We start from the raw sequence: 27,063 nt of genomic DNA, 5'->3' as shown, positions 1-27,063 counted from the left end.
CACACACACACACACACACACACACACACACACACACACACACACACACAGCTACAAGCACACCACCTCCCCAGGGGGCAAGCAGGACAGAAGACTGTCAGGAGAAATCAGAGTTAACATTCCCTTCTGTCACTGGGATTTTAAACTCCTGGGTTTCTCTCTGAAGGTTTCATTTACACACAAAAAACAAAAAAACACAGTTCATGTATTCAGTCTTGTATTCCCATTAGTCTTTGTGTTTATTGCTTATGTTTACTTTCATGGCAATAAGCAATACAGAAATGAGTGCTTTGTTTCAATGAGCAAAGTGAAGCCCAGTCCCTGAAAGACTTAAGTTTTTCATAAATATTTTGTGCAATATATCGTGCAGACTGTCTGTCTGTCTCTCACAGCTCTAATTTGTTGTCTCTTTCTGCCTTCCTACTCGTCATTTTAGATGTTCCGTTCCTTAGGAATAAAAGCAAGAAGAGTCCTCTGTCATTCCCTTTAGATGAGTCTGTCACGTTATTTTACAGTCAAATCATAAGCCGTTCAAAAGTAACATGTTTGTGGACAGCTGTAGAAAATGTACCAATGGTCTAGTTAAATCTTAACAGTCAAGGCAGAGAAAGAAAGAGCCAGAAAGAACGTCTCATCAGTAGGATACGGAATACATCTGTTTTAGGTGACTGGCTTGTTTCCCTCCAACAACGACTGGTATCAAAATGAAGATAATGAAGTTTTATGATGAATCTTATAGGAACTCACACTCTTAATCACCCCACAGTGGCAGCTGAAATAGAGACAAGTCATTAAAGGAAGACCCTGTTCATAAACTGCCCCTTATTAATTGTTGTCTCCCTTCAAAGTTTTTCACAAACTACTCAATGCCTTATAAACAGTCGGCTACACAAACACATATCTGCTCGAACTCACTACCTGTTTTTCCATTTCTTCAACCTTCCCTCAGGTGATAGACTTTACAGTTAATTGGAAGTAGGTTTTAATGAGTTGGCCTTGAGATTATATCTTTTCCTTTCATTTCAGGGGAACGCTGGAGAGGAAGGGTCGATGAAGTGAAAGAAGAGTGAGGAAAAGTAAAGGGAGGTATGAAAAAAAATCTCTCTGTGAAGAATGTTTGAAAAGTTTCCAGTAGCTGCTATAGATTGCACGTCTTTATATATCTGCTTGTTTATTTGATCGTCAAACGCAGAAGTGTGTGAGCCAAGGACAGTCTGATTCGGCAGCTCACAGGAAGTAAAACTTGAGGATTGTTCATCTAAAAACATGTCTTAACTAAAGTACAATTTTCTGTATCATGCAAGTGTTCTTTATTTTGGTTGATCCTTTGGTTTGTCTTTAAACACTAAGCCCCCTCCTAATCAGTAGAAGTCTGATACTCTGCCTGTCTTTAAAAGAAAACTGACAGTGAATCTCTGGGGATTGGATAAGGTGTATTGTGACACCTTCTGTTGTCACTGCTTGACTCTTGATTTGATCCGATTTATCATTAACATAACCTCTCTGATACATTCTATTACATAACCAAGTTAAAACACATTTTCTGTTGCTGCACTTTATATTTTGGGAACCCTTCGTGTTTTACTTCCCCCTCCACCCCGTCCAATGTGTAAGGGGCAACTAGCTTCGAATTAGCTTAGCTTCAGTGCTACTGTTGCTACTACTGTGTCAGACATGTAGTTGCTCCTCTGCTTTGGCAAGTTTGCCAAAGTAATGACGTCATATCGTATTATGTGGCGCCACACATAGCTAATGCAGGTAAACCCCACAAATCAATGAAACGCATGAACTGAACATAAAAAAAGATCACATACCTACAGATTTAAAATAAAGTGTTTTTCTTTAGGCAACATCATCCTAAGCTCTATGTGACAAAGTAAATTATACAACTAATCTCTCAAAGCTTTGATGGATTTTAAATCATGTCTTAATTGGGACCTTTAATTAACAAATAGTAACATACGAGCCGTGATTCTCCCTCAGTTGAGTAAGAAAAAATGTTAAAATAATTCACACATTTTTCCCCCCCTCACACATCTAAGCCATTTATCCCACAGATTATTAGAACCTCATAAATACCTAATCAGTGGTGCTAATCAGCCCCATCATCCAGTGCGGGAGGCTAAAAATACACATAAAGGCACAAACAAGTTAGGATCATACACAGACAGTTTGAGCAAACTTTTTAAAGGGGCAGTACTGTGTATTTTCCAGGTACGTAGTGCCATTTTATAATGCAAGTGAGTAACTCTTGACTCTTGATCTGATCTGGGTGCAACTCTGCATGGGATTAGAGAAGACCGTCATTTTTAGAAACTCCCACCATGCTGCCACAGAAAAGCTGATATTAATTCTTTCAGACCATACATGTCATTTTATGTTTGAGTTAATGAATGGTAGATCCAAAATCTTTATGCTTTTGCACAGCCTCTGTTCTACATCTAGTCGGGACTCGTCTAGCGGGGTATGTTTTAGCCATTCTATAATATATCGTTACCTGTCAGCCAAGAAGTGAAAATGAAAGTTAAGCAGATCTTATCCTCCTCTATATTTGGTCTTCTGCTGTGTTTTTAAGCTAACATGCAGGGCTTATCTTTCCACAGAAATTTAGAGAGACTTTAAACCAGCCAGATGACAGTTTGCTTGGGATCAATGAGAACAAGTAATTGATTCTTGGCAAAACCGTCACTGGCTGCCTTTCCATTCACCATAAATTTATGGAATTTGACGTTTTGAAAACAAACTTGCTAAATGAAAACAAGTCAAGTTAGAAAAAGCTTGTTTTGTTATTAAAGTTTTGGTGCTGGATGAGGTGCGGTCTTTTTATGGATGCATCAAAATTATGCATTTCGGAAAACTACAATGAAAACCCTTCTTTCGCATCATGAGTCACGTGATTAACAACCGGATGTTACCACCGGCAGAAAAGCCGAAGACGATAGGAAATGGTATGAGGACGATGGCGTGGCATGTTTTTAATGAAGTATCACGTGAACAAGCTTATTCACGTGTGATTTTAATTGCATGTTTTGTTCAACAAAAACACAGCAACTGGGAAATTATGTTTTTTTTCTTTTTTTTTTTTACTTTAGTGGAAAGCTTTACACACATTTGTCATGGAAACAGAGCTTTTTATTTAAGCAACCCTTCCCATTGGTTATATGGGTATGACTTTCCATATGGCAAGATCATCTTCCACTTTCTTTAAAAGTGGGATATTATATTTTGTTAACTATGTACAGCTACCCAGCTTTTGAACCAAACCGATTCAAATTTATACCAATACTGCAAAGACGGTCAACTCTGACACTCATAATATTTAATCTTTCAAAACCCTACAAAGATTAGCTGTTCAAAGAATCACAGTCAGGCTTCACACTGTACTCTTCACTCTTTTTATCAATTGTAAAATGAATCAAAAGAAAGAGCACTCATGTACCAACATTATCTGATTCTTTGTGAGTCCAAAGCATAGAGTTGAAATAAGTCTAAATATTTGAAATATCTAAAGTACAAAGGAATTTTCTTGCCAGTATGTTCTTGCCGCTTGCTCAAATGAAGTCAGAGTCTGAGGTTTGTAAAACCTCATTTATTCATCCATTTATTTTTTCCGTCTTCTGATACCAGTGCTTCATTTCATCTAATGTCAAAGTTAACTTGTGTTGTTGAGTATTTAGCATTCAGTCTCTGAGGACTGCATTTCATGTTTTTGGCTCCTGAGTGTTGGGCTGATTGACAGCAGATTGAGAGTACCAGCCATGAAGGTTTTTCCCCTGGGAAGGCAAAAAGGATGTCTTCTAGCACAGCAGTGTCCATATAATATATGATGTAATGTTAATCAAAATGCTCTCAAGGTCCTTCCACTGTGCGTAGCCAATCAGCAATAGAGCAGCGCTAACCATATCTTCAGTTTTACAACAGGTATGAAACCCACAAACTCCCATGTTGGACAGCTGTGAAGAGAGCACTGCGGACATTACAGCTAAGATCTAGTTGTCTGGTAAATGTGTACCACCTTGTCATGCAGTTGCAATCTAGTATGCCTGTTCATTCACTTTAAACTTGAATGTACCACACGTGAGCATAAGTTGGTCAAAGGTCAGACAGTGACTTCCACTCAACAGAAAGGCTTTGGAAAGAAGCTTAAAGTCTTTAACATCTTAACTGTCAACCCCAGAAACATTTGCATGTCAGTTACAGCAAAACTCCACTTTCATTAAAGGGTATTTAGTGAAAGTATGTATTTTCCAAGCACATTTTATAGCACAATTAAATAACCGCCACCTTCAGTTGTTATAAAAAGGCTATATATCAATATGATTTAGAAGAATTTGACTTAATTTAAATTGGGCCTCTATCTCTTTAAGAAACTTCTGTTCTTACTGGGACTTCGCCTTCAGGAAGTCATCACAACATGGCTCCTCTATTAACCCTTTAGCAATGTTTTTACCAGCATTGCACTGAGAAATAGTACATACAATGAGCTCAGTAGATGTACAGTTTAATCAGGTGTTTGCTAATTGCTGCTGGCTAGTCTGCAGGAGCTGAGTAGGGCAGTGGTAGCGGAGGGCTGCTCTGTGAGGCAGATGCAGCTCTGAGGAGGATTGGTTGCATGGGAGATTAAAAGATTTTATTTTATTGTTTTTCAAACATGCATGAAAAAAAAATTGAGGCAACGGTCTACAACTGAAAAGAACTGATGACAATTGAGACAACAAAAGCCTTACATTTTCATTAGTAATATTCAGAGTATGTCTTTAAGCCAGTAGTCAATTGGAATTTATGAAATAATGACATTTATGAATGCTGTGGATTTTGTTTGGCCATAACTCTTGATTTGGTCCTTTTTGAAACAAGCAAAAAAAAAAAAAAAAAACAACCATACAACCATATCTGATTAAATTCAATTGAAGGTAAGATCAGGTATAAGATCAGGAGGTGTGTGTGCATAAAATAAGCCAAATCAATAACACTTTAGTTTAGCTCCAGTACTTCTTTCTATCAGTTTCAAGTGTTCAAAAGAGACACTTGTTTTTTGAAAAGAAGTGAGGGGTGCACCCTGTTCATGATCATTTTTACTAGCAGTAAGTCCATACAAAATTATGCTTTGGTATTTAAGTTGCAGAAGTTATAATCACATTATTTCTTCAAACTTTCATACAGTGTCAGCTGCTGGAGTTGTATAGTTTTAATGATGAAAGGCAGGAAAAGTGTTGCAACAACACCTAAAGCCATGACAAAGACTGAAACAGAAATTCTTCTAACCGTCGCGTAATGAGGCAGACCTCAGTCATGCTGACAGAAGGCAGGGCATGACCAGACAAGAATCTCCTCTAACAATTTCAGTTATTCCTAAACTGTATCAATGCTTTGAGGGCTGAAAAATAATTTGACTGAAGGTTGGTGAAACATGTCAATCAACATGTCACACAGCGATGAATTCATTAACAAACGATGACTAGAGGAGAGCGACTGTGGCCAGTTAAACAGCTTATATATCATAGACGGGAGATTTGGTTGCCTCTGTTGAAAGGGGAATATTAGTAGGATTATCTGGCAACCCTGTTGGTGTGGTGATTAACGGTAGAATCCCATCTGTAGAAGCTTCTATGCTTCCTGTTCAAAATGCCATTTTGTTTGCATTTAACGCTGCTGGATTGTAACCAGGTGGTCGGTAGATTATAGAATGACAACACAGGAGAAGTGGTACCTACATACTGAAGGGGAAACAGACTGATCCAACACTTATTACGATACTGGAAAAGGTATTTTCCGACAGAGTGAAGGAAAATTGTTCCAGTACAACAAGTGGTAAAATTGTAAAGTTCTGTTACTGCGCACCGGTGCATAGCGACCCACTTAAAGCAGTAAGAGTACGGCTCAGGTCTGACTTGCACATAAAATTCAGACAAATTTTATGTGCAAACACTGGATTTTTTTTAGAAGATAGACCTGTATCTAATACAAATGGAAAAACAACATATAGCTAAGTCGTTGTTCAAAAAATTAGTACCTCGTCAGATGATATTTATTGCTTTAAGTCTTAATCAGGATAGTGTGGGGTTTTTTCATTATGGTTAGATCAGTTCAAAAAGCTAATAAATAGATCCGTAAACACAAAAGCTTAAGGATATTATATCTATAATTTCAGTATGTTTTAGTTCATTTTATAACCACACAATATAGTCCAGTTTAGGGCTGTTGTAAACGATTATTTTAGAAATCGAGTAATCTATAGATTTTTCTTACGATTAATCGAGTAATCGGATAAAAACAATTATGAAATAAAATATTGGTAAATCTTCCATAACACCAGTGTTACTATCAGATATCAACATCAGTCTATTTTTTCCACATTTGAGCTTCCCTACCAGTTACTTTTTTGTAGACCGGGGGAGCAATGCGGGATATTTACGGCTCCTCCGTTCAGAAACTCATCTACCAGCCATGTTCCGCCTCCCGTTTGTTCAGACCGGGATGATATAAGTTTATTGTGCGGTTCGTCCGTAAAGCTGCTCTTACCCTGTAAGCATCAACCCTCAGCCGCCCCGCCGTGTTCAGTCTCTCCGCTCACCTGTATAAATCCTCCTCAGCTTCTTCCCGCCGTTCAACCAGCAGCTCCGGAGCAGAAAGGCTGCCGAACTCCCGGCATCGCGMCGGTCATTTTAAGGATGTTTATTGGTCCCACAAAAACGATAAAAACCCGGAATTATCACCAATCAGTAAAATCCCCGCGGACCGAACCTGAAGATTGGACGTTATGCCGCCAACACGTAGCTTCCGTCAACAACTCAGAGGCGGAAGTCAGAGCTCCACTCAACGCAAATAATGTTCCAGCTGAAACACAGTGCGCTAAATGATAAAACATAAATTAACGAAGCTTCGAGGCAGGTCAATTTTCCTCGAGGAATTTTAATAATCGAGGTACTCAAATCACTCGAGGAATCGTTTCAGCCCTAGTCCAGTTACTTGTTGTTTCTCACCCATTAATTACCATTTTTATTTATTTCAGTTCTTGTTATTTCGTTAGTTTTAGTCAGTTATAACCTTGGTCTTAATTTTTACTCATTTCATCCACCACCTATTAATACCTTTTTACAACCCTGTGCACATCCTGCTCTGTGCATGTGAATGGATGAACTTTGAGATGCAACTAGGTTGGTATCAAAAAGCCTGAGGCAAACATGTGACCACTTAAGCATGAAAATGTACACCAAGAGGGTGTACACATAGTGTGTGTGTGTGTTTTTAGATGAATATATGAGGTCAACAAATATTGGCAGTAAACTGTCTCCTCCAGCAGGGTCTCAGGTGGGCGAGCTGGGCACACCAGCAGCTGTAACAACAACACACCTATTCTCACACATCCTCATTCTCCTTTACAGGGTAAAAGGAGAATGAGATATCAAATTTGTCCTTGAGCAAGGCATTAATTAGCTACGAAGATATTAAACCTGCTCCCTAACTTGCCGGAAATGATTTCCCCACAGTATGGATTTATCTTGGCTGCAGGACACCCATCATCACACCAACAAGCAACAACACAGTGATTACCCACTGCTACGAGCTCGGATCAGAGCAGAGCAGCAGAGAAAGAGGGAGATGAACAAAAACAGACATAAATGGGATGAATGTGCCCAGCACTGAATGGACAGATGAAAAGAAGAAAAGAAAAAAAGATGCATGAGTAGAGGAAGGACAACAATTTTTTCCCCTCACTAGAGGTACTTAAGTAAAGGATTTGCTCAACAGATAAGGGAAAATCACATACAGTTGGAATTGAACCTACTCAAGCATACAGGGAGCAAGAGAGAGATTAAAGCCCCGTGTCCCTGACCCAACACTCTGCCAGCCTCTGTATCACTCACACATAATTCTTCCACTTATGTTCTCAGCTCAATGAGACAAGTATCAACTCTATATTTATAAAATGTACAGATCAATCAGTATTGAACTCTACGTTTAGAGTTCAGTTTAGAACTTTACGAGATAGCCGGAAGAGAACTCTGGGTTATCTTACGGCCCAAAGCTTAAGTCGTTTACGTCATTGATTACTTTAAAACTAATAAGCCTGTTAAAGAAGATGTAAGAAAAACAAATGTAAGAAGTACACAAGACATTATAGGAAGCACAACTTAATGTCTAAATGTCGTAGAGTTAAAGTCAAAAGTATCCACGATTAAATCTACTTAAGTACTGTCAAACTTTTGGATTTACTTTTCCTTATTCATCCACAGTTTTCACTCCACGAATTTTTTGTTGCTAGGTAACCAAAGAATGTGTGAGTTAGTTGATGCCACCAACCTTCCTTGCTCAGTGAGAGCTGGAGAAGCTAAAGCCTGACCTCTGCCTACAACTCCCAGAATGCTGTGCACTTCTGGATCTGTATATTGAATACCATCAGTTGTATTACCTATTGATATTAGTCACGTGATATTGATCGATTGTGATAGATGTCATCTATCACAAAAGATTTTAGGATTTTGGTCACTAAAATCTACATTAATGTTATGAATCAAGACTGAGAAAAGTTTAGCTAAATAAAGTGAGCATGCAGAGGATAAGTACATGAATCTTAAAATATAGTAATCTATGAATGTTGCACCAGTGAACTCCTTTTCAATTGTACTTTTGGTCTAATAATGTCGATGGTAGTCGACATTACTAGTGTTTCCTCCAGTATGGATCGAGTCCTCCCTGTAATTTTGCATACCTTTTTGAAGAGCAGCGAGTCCTGCATGTGCTCTGCGTAGACGGAGGTGAGCCTGTACTGGTTCTCAGTGGTTATGTCTATCTGGTAACCAGTCAGGACGTAGCAGACGGTGCGGAACTCCTGGATCTTCTTCTGAAACACCTCCTTCAGCCTCTGGTTCCTCAGCTCGGAGCTCTCCATCTGCTTACGTAAATCTAGAGCAAAATATAATTAATATACGCCTGCACTGAATACGTTTTACATATGAATTTCAGCTGTCTGTTCAAGACATGATCTTTGTAGACATTGAGCATTCTCTACCTATTCTCACTAGACTGACGCAGCACTGACAGACAGATCTGAAACAAAACAAATGCAATGTCTCCATAGAAGTACAGCTGCTCACTTTTACTTCTACAACATAAAATCACAGCTGGATGCTCATCACAGCAGAAACAGGACCAGGTATCACTTCAACTTGTCTAGCAAAAATTCAAATAAATTCACTTTATTTCTATAGTAAATAGCTATGCTGCTGTAGGCTGAGTGAATTCTGCTAGCTTACTGCCTGGCTATGACAGTAAACTAGTTGTAACCAGGCCTGTTACCATAGAAAATCTAACTGGACGATAAATTTTCCCAGTAGTTATTGTGATAAACAACACTATTGTTGTTTTGAGACCATTTTGAGGCACATATGATAAATTGCATAACAACGCAAGTTTGCCGTCTCAAAGATACATAAACTTTAATTTTGTTAAGAAAATACTTAACCCTGGAACTGGAAGATATTTTAAGTTTCCGAAATAAAACAAATCAAAACAATAAATAAAATGGGGGGGGGGAAACCACACACACACACACGCACACCGCCCCCACCACACACACACACACACGACAGACACAACTGACACACAAATTAAAGGCAATTTTGTCTGTAAACAAAATTGCCTTTCAAAAAATATTAATCATCAGAATGGAAATCATTGAGTTCATTTTAATTTACCATGGGATTAATTAATATCTTGCTTATTACAACATTTCTATTAGAGTAATCAAAAGAATACTGAAAGCTTCAGTAGCTTAATTTTATAAAAACGTGTTTTTTACATATTTGTTAAACTGAGGCAGACAGACAACATGTGAAGAAATCAAGCTTCTCTGTCTCCTACCAGTGGTTTTACTGCCATCTGCACAAATGTACCACTGCTGGTCAGAAACAACCAATCAGAGCCAGGAGGAGTGTCTCAGTGCTGCTAATCATGCTTGTGTATTTGCTGCTCACAGCCTCCCCCTTGCTCTCTGCTGCGGCACAGCTCCTCCTACCACGAATGCTAAGGCTAGTTAGCATGGCTAAATCAGATAAACAGTTTTCCTGTAACGTCGGGTCGTTTCTCCACCGATAGCCCAGAAAGACTTTTTTTGCTGCAGCTGTGAGGCTTAACATTTATTCTTTTTTATTGACTTCAATCTTATTTACAAATCTGTATTAAACTAGCAAGAAATAAAACTGTTTGAGTTCTACCAACAACTATTTTTGCCATGCTTTCATCAAGAGCCAATTCAGTACTAATCAATGACGTGTTTCCATATTGGGAATCTTACCCAGCACTTCCTTGGATGGGGGTAAGTTGATGCTAAAGCCAGGAGTATGGATGCTGGAGTCGTCTTGTGAGGCCACGCCTCCTTCCTGGAAGGAACGTACGAGTTCCCTCAGACGCGTCAGTTCCTCTTGGACCGCCTCCGCTTCCTGCCAACGCTGCTGCTTGGCCTCGGCGGTTGGGTTCAGCTTCAGGTGGATGACGCGGGTTTTGACAGGATCATAGTCTCCCTGAACCAAGCAGAAGAACAGATAATATCAGAGTCCTTCAATAATCAGGAGTGTTAACTGATTATTGATAAGAGTGAAGAAGCTTAACATTTTAAATAAAAAGCTTGCAGATGATTTTTAAAAACTTAGTTTCTGATAAAATAGTAATTTTCTTCTTTTTTTTTGCATAATATACAAGATGAAGTCATAGAGAAACCACCCAATGCTTTAAATAGCAGCTTCAAAGGTTTTAAAATGGTAAAGTTTGTGTTTGAATTCAGCTTGATTAAATAATAATAAGGACAATTTCCCTAAAGGAAAATCCCAGAGGAAGGGAGAGATCAATCAATCAATAAATCTATAATCTATCTCATCTAAACCAGCAGGCATCTGAGTTTTAGGGGAAATCCAGAGCTGGTTAACAGACCATCCGTGTTTGAAACCCATAACAAAAATAATGTGTATAACAAGCCAATACGTTGCATGTCTAAAGGAAGGAACACAAGGCCAATTAAAATTGGCACCACAACTTTTAAATCTACAAGACAAGAATAGAAAATTCTACACCTGTTACAATGTCATTTCATATACAACACACGGACGGCAGCAGAAAGAGAGCAGCAGGACATGAGAATAATTAGACATCTTGAAGCTAACATGTCTACAGTCCTCACTTAGGTCATAAAGAAACCAGAGAAAAGAAAAGACGTCACAATGCAGGAACACTTTTCAGTTCCACATGCAGCGAGTTTCAGAACTCATACTGTTTTTTTAAAACACAATTACTTTCCCCCTTTACCCGGCGTCACGTTGCTTGTTTCTTTAAATATTTTTTAGTAAAATAAACTTAATTAGATATTTCCATTAGCTATGAGCCGCTATTGTCCAAATGAATAAAAATAAACAAATGAAAAATATCACTATGTGAAAACTTTCTGCTTAGGATTTCTGCTAGTCTTACATACAAATTTGCATTTCAACAAATGAGCTCTGAATCCCAATAGGTACCAAAGTCTCAAAAGTTCAGTGATCCAAAACAGGAAAAAAAAAACACATTTTCACATAAGCCTGTCACTTTAACAAATTTTACTTAGCATAAAAATTGAATAATAATACAAGTACCCAATCTCAAAGATCAAGCTAATTAAAAAAAATTACAGTGGAACTGGAAGACATTTTAAATATTCAGAATATATAAACCAAACAAAACGCATATAAAATGGATTATGAAACATATTAATCAGACAAGGAAAATAAGTATAACTGGTGGTTTGAATTTTTGTGAAAAGTTGCAGACATACTACTGGGTGTCAAATGTTTGCAGCATTTTTAGAAACGTTGGCTTTTCAATGAGACTAAAGGACATCTCTGGCAATTAGGAAAACCATCCTTTTAGCTGACCTTTACGTATTTTGTTTGTTGATTAAACACCTCAGTGACTGTGGAATGTGCTCAAACATGTAGACAAGCTAGCAACACAATACAAGCAAGTTGAAAAATGTCAAACTTTTGTCGCTGTTGTTGCTATGGCATCCCTTGAGTTGGGTGGAATACTGACGCTTGTTGCTGTCATTTATCGCTACCCGTATGTTGAGCTAATTAATCCAAGAATGCGAGAAGAGGAGGAGTCAGATTATGCATCAGAGTGAAACTTTTGTCATCCAGTTTTCTTAGTAGAAAGAGAACGAACACAACAAAAACAGGCAATTATCAACCTCATTTTAATTCATCATTTATTTGTTGCGATAGACCTATTTTGACCAAGGGGATTCATTAGAATCTCTGCCAGGATTTGCCATGGAGACTTGAGCTTTAGGCGAGTTAATGGATAAGCAAGAGAAGATTGGGGTTGTGCCTGAAAAGCATGAAGGAAGAGCTCTCCAACGCAGCAACTTGCATGGACGGCTCAGCTTTAAGGTCTCTCTTTCTGTGTTGCAGTGTTAAGAGCTACATGCAAGACAGAAAACATCCCAGGGGGAAAACTGAAAAGTGCATTACAAGATATTTTTAGTCAGAATGGCCTGTAATTAATAAAAACCGAGTGTTGGGGTGACCTTTGTGTTTTGTGACAAGTAATTAGGAGAGCATTTACCACGTCAACAAGACTAATGGGTTTTTTTTGTCATTTACTACTGAAACTTTCTGTGGTCAAAAAGTCAGACTAACTCAAAACGGTTCTCACACAGGGTATTTTTTAAAATAATATGCAGCAGGGGTTGTCAAAGTGTAACAGAGCCAACTCACCCCTTTCCCCTCAAACACCCTTCCTACTACATTATTACGGTTCCAAGCCCACAGAGGGGGCAGAACAGGCAACGGAAGGCAGGCCTGTTTGCCTGCTCCAGGAAACTGCTTGATCTTGAAGAAGTGAGGACTGAAATGTACAATTCTTGGTCGACGGGCAGGGCCTGGACTTAGGTTAAATTGTAACGGCAACACCAAGTGGTGGAAGACAGACGCTTATCGACTTTAACGACTGAGTGCAATCCAGTCAATCTGACTGCTCCAGCGGAGCATGGAACCCTTTGTAATTGCACGGATTTTTCCTTATTAGTATTATTACTTTCTGCTACAACACATTGGGCTGAAGAACCAGAAAATGATGGAAGACATCTAATATGGTAGAGAGAGCTAACCACTACTCAGACAAAGGATTAGCAAAAGTCAATGCATTTTAGCTAATAACTTTTAAACTATAAATGCTACACTCAAAACCTTGAATCGTCTTAATCCTTGAATGATTCTGCACCACTCTGCTGTTGTGCATCACTAGCACAAAAGTTAATTGTCAATCAATCAAGTCTATTCGTGTAGTAAATTTCATCAATAAGGCAATTCAAAGTGCTGTACATGATAAAAACGCAAAAATAAAGAGTCATTAAAACAACATACAGTCTCCACTTGAAAAGCCAGTAAACATTACATTTGTTGAGTCAGAGCCTTTATCAGAATCATTAATACACATCAAATATGTTGTGCACATCTTCAACACATTTATTATTACATAAGAAATTAATACATAGATTCTAACAAACAATGAGACATCCCTGAGTAATTATTTTTTTGGACATTTTGGTGATAGGGACACTGTGGGATCAAAAAGTTTATCTGCACAATCATTGGATTAAATTACACCAAACTTGGTGCATATGTTCCAGTCTGCACCCTGAGGCCACAGCCTGAATATGATTATGAAGTGTGTTGTATGTTGCCTCACATTTGATCAAATCTCAAAGTTGAGTGGGGGGGAAAAAAAAAAATCACACATCATAAACAAGTAGAGGACAGTTTTCTAAATATAACCACTAGGTGGCACTGTTACAAACAAAATGTGCGTTAAATGTGAAAAGTCTAGATCTGTGGTCCGAGTTAAAATTTAAGCATTTAAGCACTGAAGACCTTAGCAAACTAAGAAGCTGCTTAGTTTGCTTTTGCCTTGGGCTGGCTCCAAATGTGACCAACTTTACACAGCTTGTTTCAAGAACCCTGGGGAGAATGGACAAAGTGGAATGAAAAGGCAATCTACTACCACTTGATCTTTTTTTTTTCCTTTTTCTCTCTTTCTCTCCCTTTTTTTTTTAATCAATCTGCTTTTATAAACTGGGTCACCTGATTTCCTAAATAGCCAGTACAAAATGTGTCAGGATGCATTTAAATGGAGAAACATGGACTTCTGTCATGTTCAAGTACTATAACACAAAACGAGCGCAAAGACATTTTCTGATTAGTCTGCTGAGCTGACCTGAACTAATTTTCTCTCCACATACTCTTAAGGGAAGAAAACTCTTTTTGTGTGTTTTACACAAACATCTACGACAATCAATGTTGGTCCTTTGAAAAATAAGTTTTTCAGACCTCTTCAGAATGTTTGTCAATGAGAGAGTGCAGGGCTTGGAGACTTCCTGACTACCTAGAAGATTTATTGGAGAATATGCTGGCCAGTCGACAAAAACTAATCCTAATCAAAGATTTCCTGCACTGCCTTATCTTTTATGTGGCACGAAAGCTCAAAATCTCCCACAGTGAAAAAGCTGTGCAATCTTTTGGCAGAGTTTGCAGGTGGCTACTTAAGAACTTTGACCGTGATTGGTATTTGTCGTTTCCAAGCCACAGTTATCATCTCCAATAATCCATTTAAGGGTTCCCCCAGAGGCCACGCATGGAAAAGAGGCAGATCATATTATACTCACAGAGTGGCAAGTGAGGCTCCAGCAAAGTCTTTTTTAATTTATTTAAAAAGCAATAGCAAGCAGCCTTCCACTGACTCATTCTTTATTATTTGTAAAAGTAAACTCAAATGATGGTGTTATTAAGATATTAAAAAGTAATGTCATGCAGCTCTGAGAACCGCATCCACAACAGATGCAAATTTTAAAACTTCACAAAAAAACCCACAACAATCTAACTTAAGTCTCTTCAAATAGTTCCAGTTCTTATGTTTGTGCCTCATTATATGGTGATTTTATAGGGGCATTTTATAGTCAAGTCACTATGTTAACTTCAGTTGTTATAAAAATGTTACATAATCAAATTTGACTTAAAAGAAATTTTGACTTTGTAATTTAATGCCTTGAAATTGGGCCTCTGTCTCTTTAAGAAACTCCTACTTTTTCTGAAACTCCGCCTCCAGGAAGTCATCACAACATGGCTCCTATGTTAACCCTTTAACAAAGTGTTTACCAGCATTTCACTGAGAAATAGCTCTATGATTACCGTACAGCTGTCCATTCAAAATCAGCAAGTCCAACCTGTCTGTCCACGAAACAAGACGTGTCGATGCTGTCCAAAGACCTGCAGCGAGCCGACCAAGTCTCTCCTCACACACTATTATTTCCAAATTATGATGCCTGTTTGTGCAGCTCTGAATTTTTGGAACATTTAGCACTTTTTAAACACAAAAACACACTTTTTGTGATAAAAAAAAAATTTGACTTCCCCTGCGCTACTGCCACCAGGATTAACAGAGTTTTTGGGGGAAATCCTGCTTATCAATAAATTCTGGTACAGAAAGTTTAACCAAACAACAGTTTCAGAATTTGCACATTGATGCAACCAGTTTAATGCCTGTTCATGAATATTTCAAATAGAATTACAGTTTGAATCTCTTGAGACCTCTTGGTTTAATGTCTACATTACGTATTGTTGAAAGGTGTTCAAGGTGCAGATGGGAAGACGGTCATGGCTTTAAGCTTCCTAAGATAAAATATGACTAAATTTGGTTCAAATTGCCATCAGGTATCCTTATCTGACCAATAATACAAAAACTGTCAGCTACAGTGCTTGACAATTACAATACAAAGGTATATATTAGGAATTGTGCGGCCTTAAATATTCATTCTTTGCTGAACATTTAATGGCTTAAGTGGGTTTTTGCTAATGCTGAAATGTTTAATGCCTTTGTACCTTGACAAATTACTGAACTCCCTAGTCAATTTAGAGCAATTTTAATGAATAAAGGCAATTTTATGACATATTTCACGACAAGGAGAGATGGAGAGATTGATAATGATATAAAAACAGAGTCAACTTAGGGTTAGGCTAGAGCAATCTGTGGCAGTCGGTGTAACGAAAGTTCTCATTGTGAGGTTTTTGAGGCATTCAGTTCTGAATGTCACTCACTCAGCCCCATTCAGTCATTGATTTCCACCCTCCAATGCCTCACCAGCCTGTCCCTCATCTCTCCACACAGTCTGATGAGCAGCTCTCTCTCAGTCGGGGAGTCAAAAAAATTAACTCCTATGAATTGACCCGATCCATTGACTGAGTAACCTTGAAACGTTCAGAAATTCACCCCTTCGGTCAGTCGGCTGCTGCCTTAAAGGTAGCGGTCATGCTTGGAGAGATGTGGATTTCATTTACTCCATGGCTAAATGGAGCCAACATGCTCGGCCACACAGATTTCATTAAAGTGCCTTGGCAGGCTTAGTTTAGCGCAGTTTAAGTCAAAGGGAGATACAGAACCTGAGATGAAACATGAACTCTCATACATAAGCAATATGTGGAGGCAGAGAGGTGAGGGGGGCGGGGGGTGATCCCCAAAATAAAAACAGCCACAGGCGAAGACAAAAGGTTATTAAATTATTTTGTTAGATTAAAATAGTTCAATTAAATGTGTCGACAGTGTTGATCCCACTACCTGTCAGCAATAATATAATTTTATCACATTTTAGGGCAGTGTTATGTAAAATCGACTCGTACCTCATGTTCTAAAGTTATTCCCACATCAAAAACATACATGTGTTGCCTTGATTCTTTCACGCAATTTTGAGAAATCCTTTAATCTCCCCTGGCAACCATTCTCATCTGTGCAAAACGCCTGGACGGACCTAGTTCCGTCTTCAAGACGCAGCTCTTTCTCAGAGCTACAGTTTCCAAGTTTCGGCTTCATTGAACACCCATACCCTGCAACGTCCCCACGCAGCTCCTTCAGACTAGCCAGAAGCAATTAGCAAACACCTGGTGGAGCTACACATCTACTGAGCTCCATATAGGAGCCACTTCTCAGTGCAACGCTGGTAAAAACATTGTTAAAGGCTTAGTAGAGGATTGCTGTTGTGATGGCTTTCTGAAGGCAAAGTCACAGGAAAAGAAGGAGCTTTTAAGAGACAAAGGCTATATTTCAAGGCATTAAAGTAGGAAGTAAAATTTCTTCTAAGTCAGGGTTTCCCCCACTGTTTTATAAGCCTGGCAAGTATTTTTAAAATGATTGCATTTTTTAAACCTTTATTGTTGGCGTTCAGGTGTCAATCTTCCAATAACACATAAATATCAAGGGATATTTTCAAATTTCCTGTCAACTTTAAACATTTTTAACTGAAAAACACGACGGGGCGCTGGATGAATGACTGGCCAAGCACCCAACCACCGGGCTTTTTCTGGGGGAAACCTTGTAGGTCATATTTGATATAAAGCATTTTTATGCTATATATAATATTTTCAACCGAAGCTAACATAGTTGCTTGATTGTGCTATAAATTGGCACCATGTGCCTGGGAAACACATAATACTGCCCCTTTCAAAACTAAACAGCTAAATGTATTCACCCCCATCCAAATCTGTGTCCACTGTAATCCTTTCATCCAATAAAAGAATGGGTTTTAATCCACCTTCGGCTCTGCAGCTACTTAACTGGACGCTGTTGGAATGACACCTGGGTCCAATTGTGCTTGAAAAAACTGTCAGATATGAAATATATTTTCGTGCATCAATCCACGGCAGCTTACAGGACAGGCCACTACCCTTGGGGTTATTAAATTTGCTCCTTTGTGCCAGACAAGTAAAGCCATTACAAAAGCCAGTTGGAGGGACGTTTGCTGCCTACCTGCAGGTTGTGTCTCTCCAGTCTCATCTCCAGAATGTTATTCTGCTCTTCCAAACGCTGTCGATCCTTCTCCAACTCTTCGATTTTTTGCCTGGAAATTGCAATTACAACCAAAATAATTACCATTACAGAAAATGTGTGTGAGGACAGGGTCTGTAAATAAACCATCATCAGAGCAACCATGGTTTCATATGACTTAGAATTTCAGATTTTATATTAATCAGAATCTCTGAAGATTTCAGGAAAATATGTATATATAAAAAAAAGAAACAATATATATTTAAAAGGCGAAGTATTATGTAAAAATCAATAATTTGTGCTTTACATTATCTTATTTTATTCCCTCATCAAAAACATACCTGAAGTTTCTGAAGACAGAAAGAGGTCTTTCAAGCACGTATTTCTCTAAATGTTGATGATTACTCCATATAGCAACTCAAAACTCAGAAATAAATCATAGCTTATTGCTGAAGAAGGTGGCTGTTAGACAGCTGTAGCCAAGAATGTTAACGGAAAGATGATTGGAATGAAAAAAGTGTGCAAAAGAAGAATAACCATGGTGTTGGCTCAATGTGTTTCATCAAGTTGATTAATCCAGGTCTAAAACTTAGATAATTAAAGTGAACACCCTTTTTGAAATAATGCAGAGACCCTGAGGAATTACAACTAGTCGTATAAGTTTAATACCTTAGTATGTTGACCTCTTCTTTGTTTGCTGAAGAGCTGCAGTCAGTTGAAGAAGCCAGTTGCGTCTTTACAGACTCCAACTCAAGCTCCAACTAGAACAGACAAAAGAAAATGATCTGATGAGTGCACCAACATTACACCAATGGGCCGTACACCCAGCAGAAACTTTCAGCCTGCAGACAAATCCCTGTGAAGTTACGTTGCAAAGTGACGTCACAAGCACCATCCAGCTCTCCGCTGTCTGCTCACAGACGACGACTATCATTGGTTCTAGTTGTGAAATTATCAACGTACAGTGATCCCTCGCTACAACGCGGTTCACCTTTCACGGTCTCGGTGCTTCGTGGATTTTTTTGTGCAGTTTTTTTCACAGTGTATTGTGTTCTGCGTCCTGATTGGCTAAACAGTCTCCGAGCTCCTTCTCTACCTGTTTGCCAATAACGTTACGGTATCTAAATATATGTAATACAGATTGGAAATTCAGGAGATGACAGCTGAAAACTTTGAATGCCTGCAGGAAAAAACCGTGGCCAGAGGCAGCGCAAAACCTGACCAGAGGCTCGCTTGACGAGATCCATCACTCTGTCATAGATACAGCTGTGAATCTCGCGGGGCAGCTTGGAGGAGACGCTTTAATGACACGACTCCGGATGACATTAAGGTTCTATTGATGCACACTCACATCCGCTGACCTGAAAACAAGTTTTGTTCTTTGGTTTCAATGTAGAGTATTTAATTATGCTGTATAATAATTGTAAAAACTAAAGGTAACTACTTTGCGGATTTCACTTATCGCGGGTTGTTTTCAGAACGCAACCCCCGCAAAAAACGAGGGATCACTGTAATGCGCTAAATCTTAAATGTACGGCTGATGCATAAACGAAAAAGGGATGGGATGCTTTGCTATTAATTGTGAACACTACAACTAAATAAAGGTATCACATTTCACTGGTCAGGAAAAAGTTTTATTTACAAAACAATAAAAGGGACAGGCAAGAACGCCATTTATGCTAGATTGACTTTGACAACATTAGATGGAGATGTGCTGCGGTGTGTTTTGATTCAGTTAAAAAAAAAAGAAAAAGATGACCCACAAACACAGACTCTCTGACAGATCATCAGCAGAACAGGAGTTTAAATTAGCTAATCAACCACCTCTGTGTTCGGACGATCATTTATTAATAATCGCAAAATAAACATCAAGAAACGTGATTCTTTAACAGACTGAATGTTCTGTTCTTTGTGTGAGAAATATTGTATGTTTTTTTATGTTGGATCTTGATACACTGGTGGAGCTGTTGTCAGTCCATTGCCATGACAACAAACCTGTGCATAGTGTAGCATACACAGAGATCAAGAAAAATGAAGAATAGTAGTTATTTAGAGTTGTTCTTTGCTGATTTTTCTGGGCCACCAAACCAGAAAAACCAATAATTAAATCAAGAATACCTACATCTCCAGGTTTCATTTAGTTAGCAGAATTATTCTACCACAGCAGTGCAGCTATGGGTTGGCATGTAAAAGGGCTATTGGGTAAACTGTGAAGTCTAGTGCATACTTACCTTTTGCAGCTGCAGTTTGAGCATCCCTGTCTCCTCTTGTGCCTTACTGAGATGGGCCTGAATTGGGAAAAAAAGAGAAGCAAGTGTTTCTAACACAAAAAGTGAAAATTTACATATTTTAACGCAGCATTTCCCTCAGGATATTATAAGCACTCCACTTACCCAATGCCAGTCTAGGCATCATTTATTTACTTTAAATAGGTTATTTAACTCTTAAGAGTTTAGATTTATAGATGACTTATTGAACTGGATGTGAAGCCTGGGCCTCGCGTACCATCACAAATTATTATAATGCGGTTCTGAAAAGCCACTAAATATGGCTTTTCAGAAGCCTATACCAGCATTTATGTGATCTCTGTGAAGGAGAATACTGCACCAATGTAGGTGCTTGTATGGGTCACAAAGCAACCTTAAAATCTTAAAACTGTCAAAGAATATCAAGCATAAGAAATATACAAAGAGAAAAAAGAAGAAGAAATAAGTTAAAGACAGTCGTCACACACCTCCATCTCTGAATTGTGATTTTGTGTCCTCTGCAGAACGTCTTCTGCCTCTTTGACTCGTTTACTGAGTTGAGGAGAATACTCGTTTGACGCCAGCTCACTGTCGTAAGACTCCAGTATAGCACGCATGCCATCACGTTCCTGGAACACAAACATTCAAGCAGTCATGTAGCAGCAAGTTTAAAGACCGAAGTTTCCCTCAGTGTACGATAAGCCTGGCGGGCCACCAGGCTAAACATTATTTATTATAGGGGTTTCTTACACACCAGTGACAATGATAGCAAAGGCAGGCTAAAGAGTTTCTTTGGTGAAACGGCTGGAAGCACCATGGCAACGTGTGGTCAGGATCGGACACTGAGGTCAGGTGTGTTTTTTTATTTACTGGAGCTCAGTAACCACTTCCTGTCTTTACTGGTCTACATTCCAACAACTTCAGTGATTTTTGAAGACTTTATAGTTGGCGTTTAAATGTTGTTAAAGTGTCTTCCAATTACAAACAATTACCAAGTCACATTTTCAAATTTTCTTTCAACTTTAAAAAAATTCTTTAACTACAAAAACAAGGTGGGCTACTGAATGGCTGCTCTAGGGCCCCCACCATTGAGCTCAGCAAATTTTCTCAAGGAAACCCTATAAACACCAAAGACATGACTTTTCCAGCAGCCATTTTACAACACATACAATCAACTGACCAGCTCCCATTGGGTTGCTAGGTGAGGGGCAGTGTTGGACGATTCTGAGGTTACAATCGGGAGGTTTTACAGACACCAAAATACATTACCTTGTTGCTGGACAGTGTTTTGTTCTGTTGTTTATTTATGCTTGGACTGCTTCTACCGTGTTTCCCCGAAAGTAAGACAGTGTCTTACTTTCTTTTTATCCCCAAAAGCCCCACTATGTCTTACTTTCGGGGTATGTCTTATATTGGAAAAAAATTGTCGAATTTTTTGTTTTAACCATAAAATGAACATTTATTAACAACCTGAACAGTATTGTATTCACCACAAAACAGTTTTATAAAAGGAAGTGCAGGGGACGGCGCGGTGACGTATGGAGAGGGGGACGGTGCGCAGCTACATGAGAGGGAGGCGGCAATACACCCGTGTTTCCCCGAAAGTATGTCTTACTTTCGGGGGTACGGCTTATATTAGCCGACCCCCCTGAAACCCCCGATACGTCTTACAATCGGGGGTGTCTTACTATCGGGGAAACACGGTACAAGCAAGAGAGACCCAAATGGAATTACATAAACATGCTTTTACTATGTCAGGATTGTGTGTGTTTGATGAATGTGTTTTCTGTAAATTCTTCTTTTGCCATTCTTGCTGTATTACATATTCAACACTGACACCAATCAGAGCAACTGCAGTTGGTTTAGTCCTCAACTTTGCAGAATTTGTCTAACACGATGACTGGCTTGCTTCAAAGTGGGACTAATTATTCAGCTGAAAAGAATTTAGGGTTAACAAGTTAATGAATCTGATAAATTAGAAAACTTTAGCACATTAATATTACATAATGTAGATTAATGAATCTACCTATCTTGACCTGAAAGCCTCTCTCCCACTGAGGGTCAGCGAGTTCACAGCAGCACGTCTTGACACATGGGAAGCATCAAACGACAGCAAAAGACAAGTTTTTTCCCAGCATAGTGTGTCTGAATGCTGAAAGTAGCCAGTATTACTTATTAATCCTTCTGTCAGAAGTCATGGACAAAGTGGAAACGCTACGCAGGGAAAAACATACAGATGAGCATGGAGGTGACCGGGGGCAGCTGCCGCGCAAATGTCCTCCAGAGCCATTCCTCCATACAGAGACATAGAGGTTAAAATCCCTCTGGTGGAGTGAGCTCTGAGACTCCCCTGGAGGATCCCAACCAGCGAATATATGAGAATATGAAATAGTCTCACACAACCAGCGTGAGAGACGCTGAACAGACAGAGGACTTCCAGCTGAGTTATCTCTGTAACGCACGAACAGACATGGGCAGTGGCGAAGTGCAGCCGTGAGCACTACGTAACATGAGAGTGCATGGACGGGGCAGAGGAGATGAGAGCTTTGAGGATGAAGAAAGAAGCCAGGAAGAATCATGGCTCTCTCAGTGAGATTGTCTTTAAGGAGTGCACATGCAATGAGACTAGCTGCAGCAGCAATTAGCAAACACCTGGTGGAAATGTGCAACTGCTGACCTTTTCACACAAACTACTTCTCAGTCCAACGCTCCTAAAAACGCTTGTAAATGGCATCACGGAGGAGCATTGTTGTGACGAAGTGCTGAATTGGGAGCGCCAGAAAGGGTAGCAGGTCCTTAAAGAGACTGGAGTTAATTTGATAATGTCAGATACACCTGCGATGCCAAGTCAAATTTCTTTGAAGTTGTTTTTGATATTCACAGCATTTTCATTACAAGTGAAGGTAAAAGTGACTAAATTGTGCTTTACTTTCTGATGTAAAGGTCGCAAGAAAGCAGCAAACAAACTCCAATTAAATAGAGCACATAAACTTACTGAATAATTTTATTTTAGATTTCAAGCAAACAGACAAATCCCCTACAGATTGTTAAACAATGTAAATGAATGTTATGCATTTGGAACTTGCTAACACAATGCAAGTGCTCAAGGTAATGTGCAAGAGGGAATAGAAAACTAAACATCACTAGGAATACAAGTAAAAACCAGACAGAACAAATACGTTTGGAGGTCAGCGTTTGCTCCAAATACCAACCAGGAGGGCTTCCAGCTGTTTGTCTATTAACCTGCAGGGAAATTCAATTTATCACTTTTCTGTGATAAAATGAAAAATTTAATTTAAAAACAAACATGGAGCGGGAGAACAGAGTGATAAAACTTATTGCTGTTTTCACCATTTATTGTTGCCAAATTGCTTTTCTGTCAACTTCATCTGGTGGCTAAAGATTTCCGTGCCCCAAATGGGTCAGTCAGTCGTCCCGCAGTTACATACTGTAGGTGATGGTAAGTGCAGGTATTTAGTGGGTGAAGCCTTAAGGTAAAGATAAAGATAAAAATCAGTTATTTGAAACTGAAAAGAAATGCTGGACTAGTGGACGAGCCATTTAAAAAGCTTTATGCGCGTGACACAGAGGCCGAGCAATGAACCTTCCAGCAAACAGACGAACGATTATGTTCATGTTGCCACGTTACATCATAACATCTCCTTTAATTAAAGGGGCAGTTTTAAGTAAAACAGTCGTTTTTGAGCTTTGCATTTTGTAATTTCCTCACCAAAAACATAGTTTATTGTTGCCGTGATTCTTTCATGAATGTTTGAGAAATCCTTTAATCTCCATGGCAACCAATCAGCTGTGCAAAACACATGGTTGGACCTAGCTCCGCCTTCAGGGCACAGCTTCTTCTTAGAGGTCCTCACGCATGATTCCCCATAGTCAGTTCCTTCAGACTAGCCAGCAGCAATTAGCAAACACCTGGTGAAACTATGTACCTGCTGAGCTCCTTATAGGAGCTACTTATCAGTGAGACACTGGGTTTTTAGAGGAGAGATGTCGTGATGACTTGCTGAAAGGAGAGTTTCAGAAAGAGCAGGAGCTTTTTAAAGAGACAGAGGCCCAATTTCAAGGCATTAAATTACAAAGTCAAATTTATTTTAAGTCATATAAAATAATAACATGATTGTGCTATAAAATGGCACTATGTAGCTGAAAAACACATATTGCCCCTTTAAAATATGTTGTCTTGTTTATTACCGTATTTTCCGCACTATAAGGCGCACCGGATTATAAGGTGCACCTTCAATGAATGGCCTATTTTAAAACTTTCATATATAAGGCGTACCGCATTATAAGGCACCTAGAATAGAAGCTACACTAGAGGTTGTAGTTACGTTATGCATCCACTAGATGGAGCTGCACTAAAGTGAATGTCAACAAAACAGTCCAACTCCAGTTGGCGAGGAGAGCCTTCTGCGACTGGGCCGGGGCGTGGCTGGACGATGGTCACCCTTCTCCGTTCGCACACAGCATGTTCGCGGAGAACGTGGTGCTAAAGGACCTGCAGACGACCTGATTATCAGGTCGGTAGGTAGATAGGTCAGTCAAACTTTATTAATAGATTACAAACCAGCGTTCTGACAACTATCCCAGTATGCACCATGCACTTCTTCTTCTACAGGCGAAAATGAAGTCGGCGGCTGCTTACCGTAGTTGCTAGACCTGTTGTCGCTCAATATTGGTCCATATATAAGGCGCACTGGATTATAAGGCGCACCGTCGGCTTTTGAGGAAATTGAAGGTTTTTAGGTGCGCCTTATAGTGCGGAAAATACGGTAATTTGAAGCCACTCCTTAACTGCTTTGCTTTTCCAGATGAAGAGCATATTTAGAACCTAGTCATGATGTCACCATCATCTCATCCAGTTTATGTTTGATCCTCTGCATTTTATTCGGCATTTTTGTGAATGATCAAAGTGCCTGGAGTAAATAACAGCACAGATCATTATTTACTCCAGTATCCCTGCAATAATGTTCTGTAATAGCATAGCCTGAATTAGATAATGTAGTTTTAAACAACGGTGGAAGGAATCCTAAAAGGTTTCCAAGAATGCCTTTTAAAAAGACAGTTTTATCCCTGGTATTGGCAAATACTAGGGATGTATGTAAACTTTTGAATTTGAGGAAAGTTACAAAAAAATCTCAGAAAAACATATTCTTGTTAAGTTTTCTGGAATTTCTATTTAAGTTTTTTATTTCTTTATTGTCATTGTGCACAAAAGCACAACAAAAGTCTAAAAAAAAGAAAAGAAAACAACTCTTGAAGGCACTGAAAAAAATAAATTAAGTATATTTAGATGCATAAATATGCTTAATTAAATAGCATAAATATACTTAAAAATATGCTAAAAAATAAACAAGCAAGCAGAATGTTAAGAGAATGATGATCAGGGTTTGGATGAATTTGCGTTGTTCAGGGCAGAAACAGATTTAAGCAAACAGAATTTGTATTTAGCGAACAGAAATTATTTTGATTATTCTAATTAACCTAAAACAAGAAAGGTTTGGTCTGATTCAACTTCAGATGCTGATCTAACGTATGTAAATATCTGCTTTCAACTGTGTGTGATTAGTGTGCTAAGAGATTGTAGGTGACCTGGGGAATAACACATGCTGAGAAATCAATATCACACGGCGGTCTAGTCAAATACTGCAGTGGGAAGAAGCATGGGATAAAAGCCAGAGGAGTCACATGATATCCAGCGGCCAGTTTGGAAAGGCAAGAAGTGATGGGAGAACGGAGAATTCTGTGCAGGTCTTGAGATTCAAGTCCCTCCTGCGACCAGTGTTTGAAGTAACTTACTAATTTTTAGTTCTTGGAGTGTGTGCGTGTGTGAGTGTGTGCGTGTGTGTGCTTGTGCGTGTGCGTGCGTGCGTTTTTTATTGATTGCAAGGTACCTTGGTTAACAAAAGTAGTCGTTTCTGTAGTCGTCGAATGAGAGCGTCCTGAGCCTCTCTCTTCTTCTGCTCCTCCACGGTTCTGCCACACTGCTGGGTCAGCTCTGCTCCGGCCTCAGACTGGGAATGCTCCAAGCTCCTGACTCTGACGGGCCGACACAAATGAATAGCAAGGGGGAGAGATTTTTGCGTGTAAAAATAGAGGGAAGGGTAAAAGGAGAAAGCAGATTGATTAGGGCTGGATGTTCAGACAATTTGGGAAGAGCAATTCAAAGCCAATTTCTAATAATATTTCCTCAAAGACAACCTGTCTGCCTGTGTGGCTGAATGATGAGCATCTAGAAATCATTTGAGGCAGAGATTTGTGTCAAGTCTGATCAATAGGACAATAATTACAGCGAAGGCTAATAATTACACTGCAGAAGTCCCTTTGCAGATTCTGGCCCATTCATCATCCTGCGGTTTTGCTGTGTTTAATGTGTCGTAATGAGCCCAAAACGCTCAGCACAGGAGAAATGCTTGTTAACCAACAAAATCTGGACACGAGCGCAGCATTAATAACCGACAGCATGCATACAGTCCCTACAGATACCACCTCAGTCTAAACAGGACGAGTTTAATTAGTAAATTCCCTTTCTCAAACACTCATAACCTCACACACACACACACACCAAAGGCTGCCATCAGGAGTGCTATCAGAGTCAGGACCACTTTAATTAACTTTGTGACAATTAAAGACTTCACAGAGATAGACTCTTAATAGAGAGAGAAAGAGAGAAAGAGAGAGAGAGAGAGAGAGAGAGAGACGCAATGCAAACAGAATGAGAGAAAAAAGTCTGAAACAAGAGAGATAGGGGGGGATTTTGTGTGTGAGTCAGACGGTGTGTGTTACCGGCTGCTGAGTGTGTAGTTCTGCTCTTTCAGAGCAATTTCTCTGTGCTGGATCTGAATCACCTCCCTGGACAGATCCTCTGGTTTCCTGCAGACACACAAAGCACTGGGTAGTGAGCGCACGCATATGCAGAGATCACAAAAAAGAAAAAAATAAATTAAATGTGTGTGTATAT

The 27,063-nt window shown here is 39.2% G+C and overlaps 1 protein-coding gene across 1 annotated transcript in view; it reads right to left on the bottom strand.

Moving 5' to 3' along the window:
* mad1l1 (mitotic arrest deficient 1 like 1) overlaps positions 1–27,063 on the bottom strand; it is a 51,439-nt gene that overhangs the window by 16,601 nt on the left and 7,775 nt on the right. Inside the window, exons 10-17 of the mRNA XM_008397155.2 lie at positions 26,889–26,975; positions 25,997–26,141; positions 20,576–20,716; positions 20,073–20,129; positions 18,511–18,602; positions 17,824–17,914; positions 10,298–10,523; positions 8,714–8,907 (exon numbers count right to left, since the gene is read on the bottom strand). Of these exons, the coding sequence (XP_008395377.1) occupies positions 8,714–8,907; positions 10,298–10,523; positions 17,824–17,914; positions 18,511–18,602; positions 20,073–20,129; positions 20,576–20,716; positions 25,997–26,141; positions 26,889–26,975 (1,033 nt within the window). The remainder of the gene's footprint in view (positions 1–8,713; positions 8,908–10,297; positions 10,524–17,823; positions 17,915–18,510; positions 18,603–20,072; positions 20,130–20,575; positions 20,717–25,996; positions 26,142–26,888; positions 26,976–27,063) is intronic.

Source organism: Poecilia reticulata, linkage group LG1 (assembly GCF_000633615.1).
Source record: "Poecilia reticulata strain Guanapo linkage group LG1, Guppy_female_1.0+MT, whole genome shotgun sequence".
NCBI classification, from domain to species: Eukaryota; Metazoa; Chordata; class Actinopteri; order Cyprinodontiformes; family Poeciliidae; genus Poecilia; species Poecilia reticulata.
Note: the sequence above shows the minus strand (reverse complement) of the source record. Positions and strands in the feature narration are given on the sequence as shown.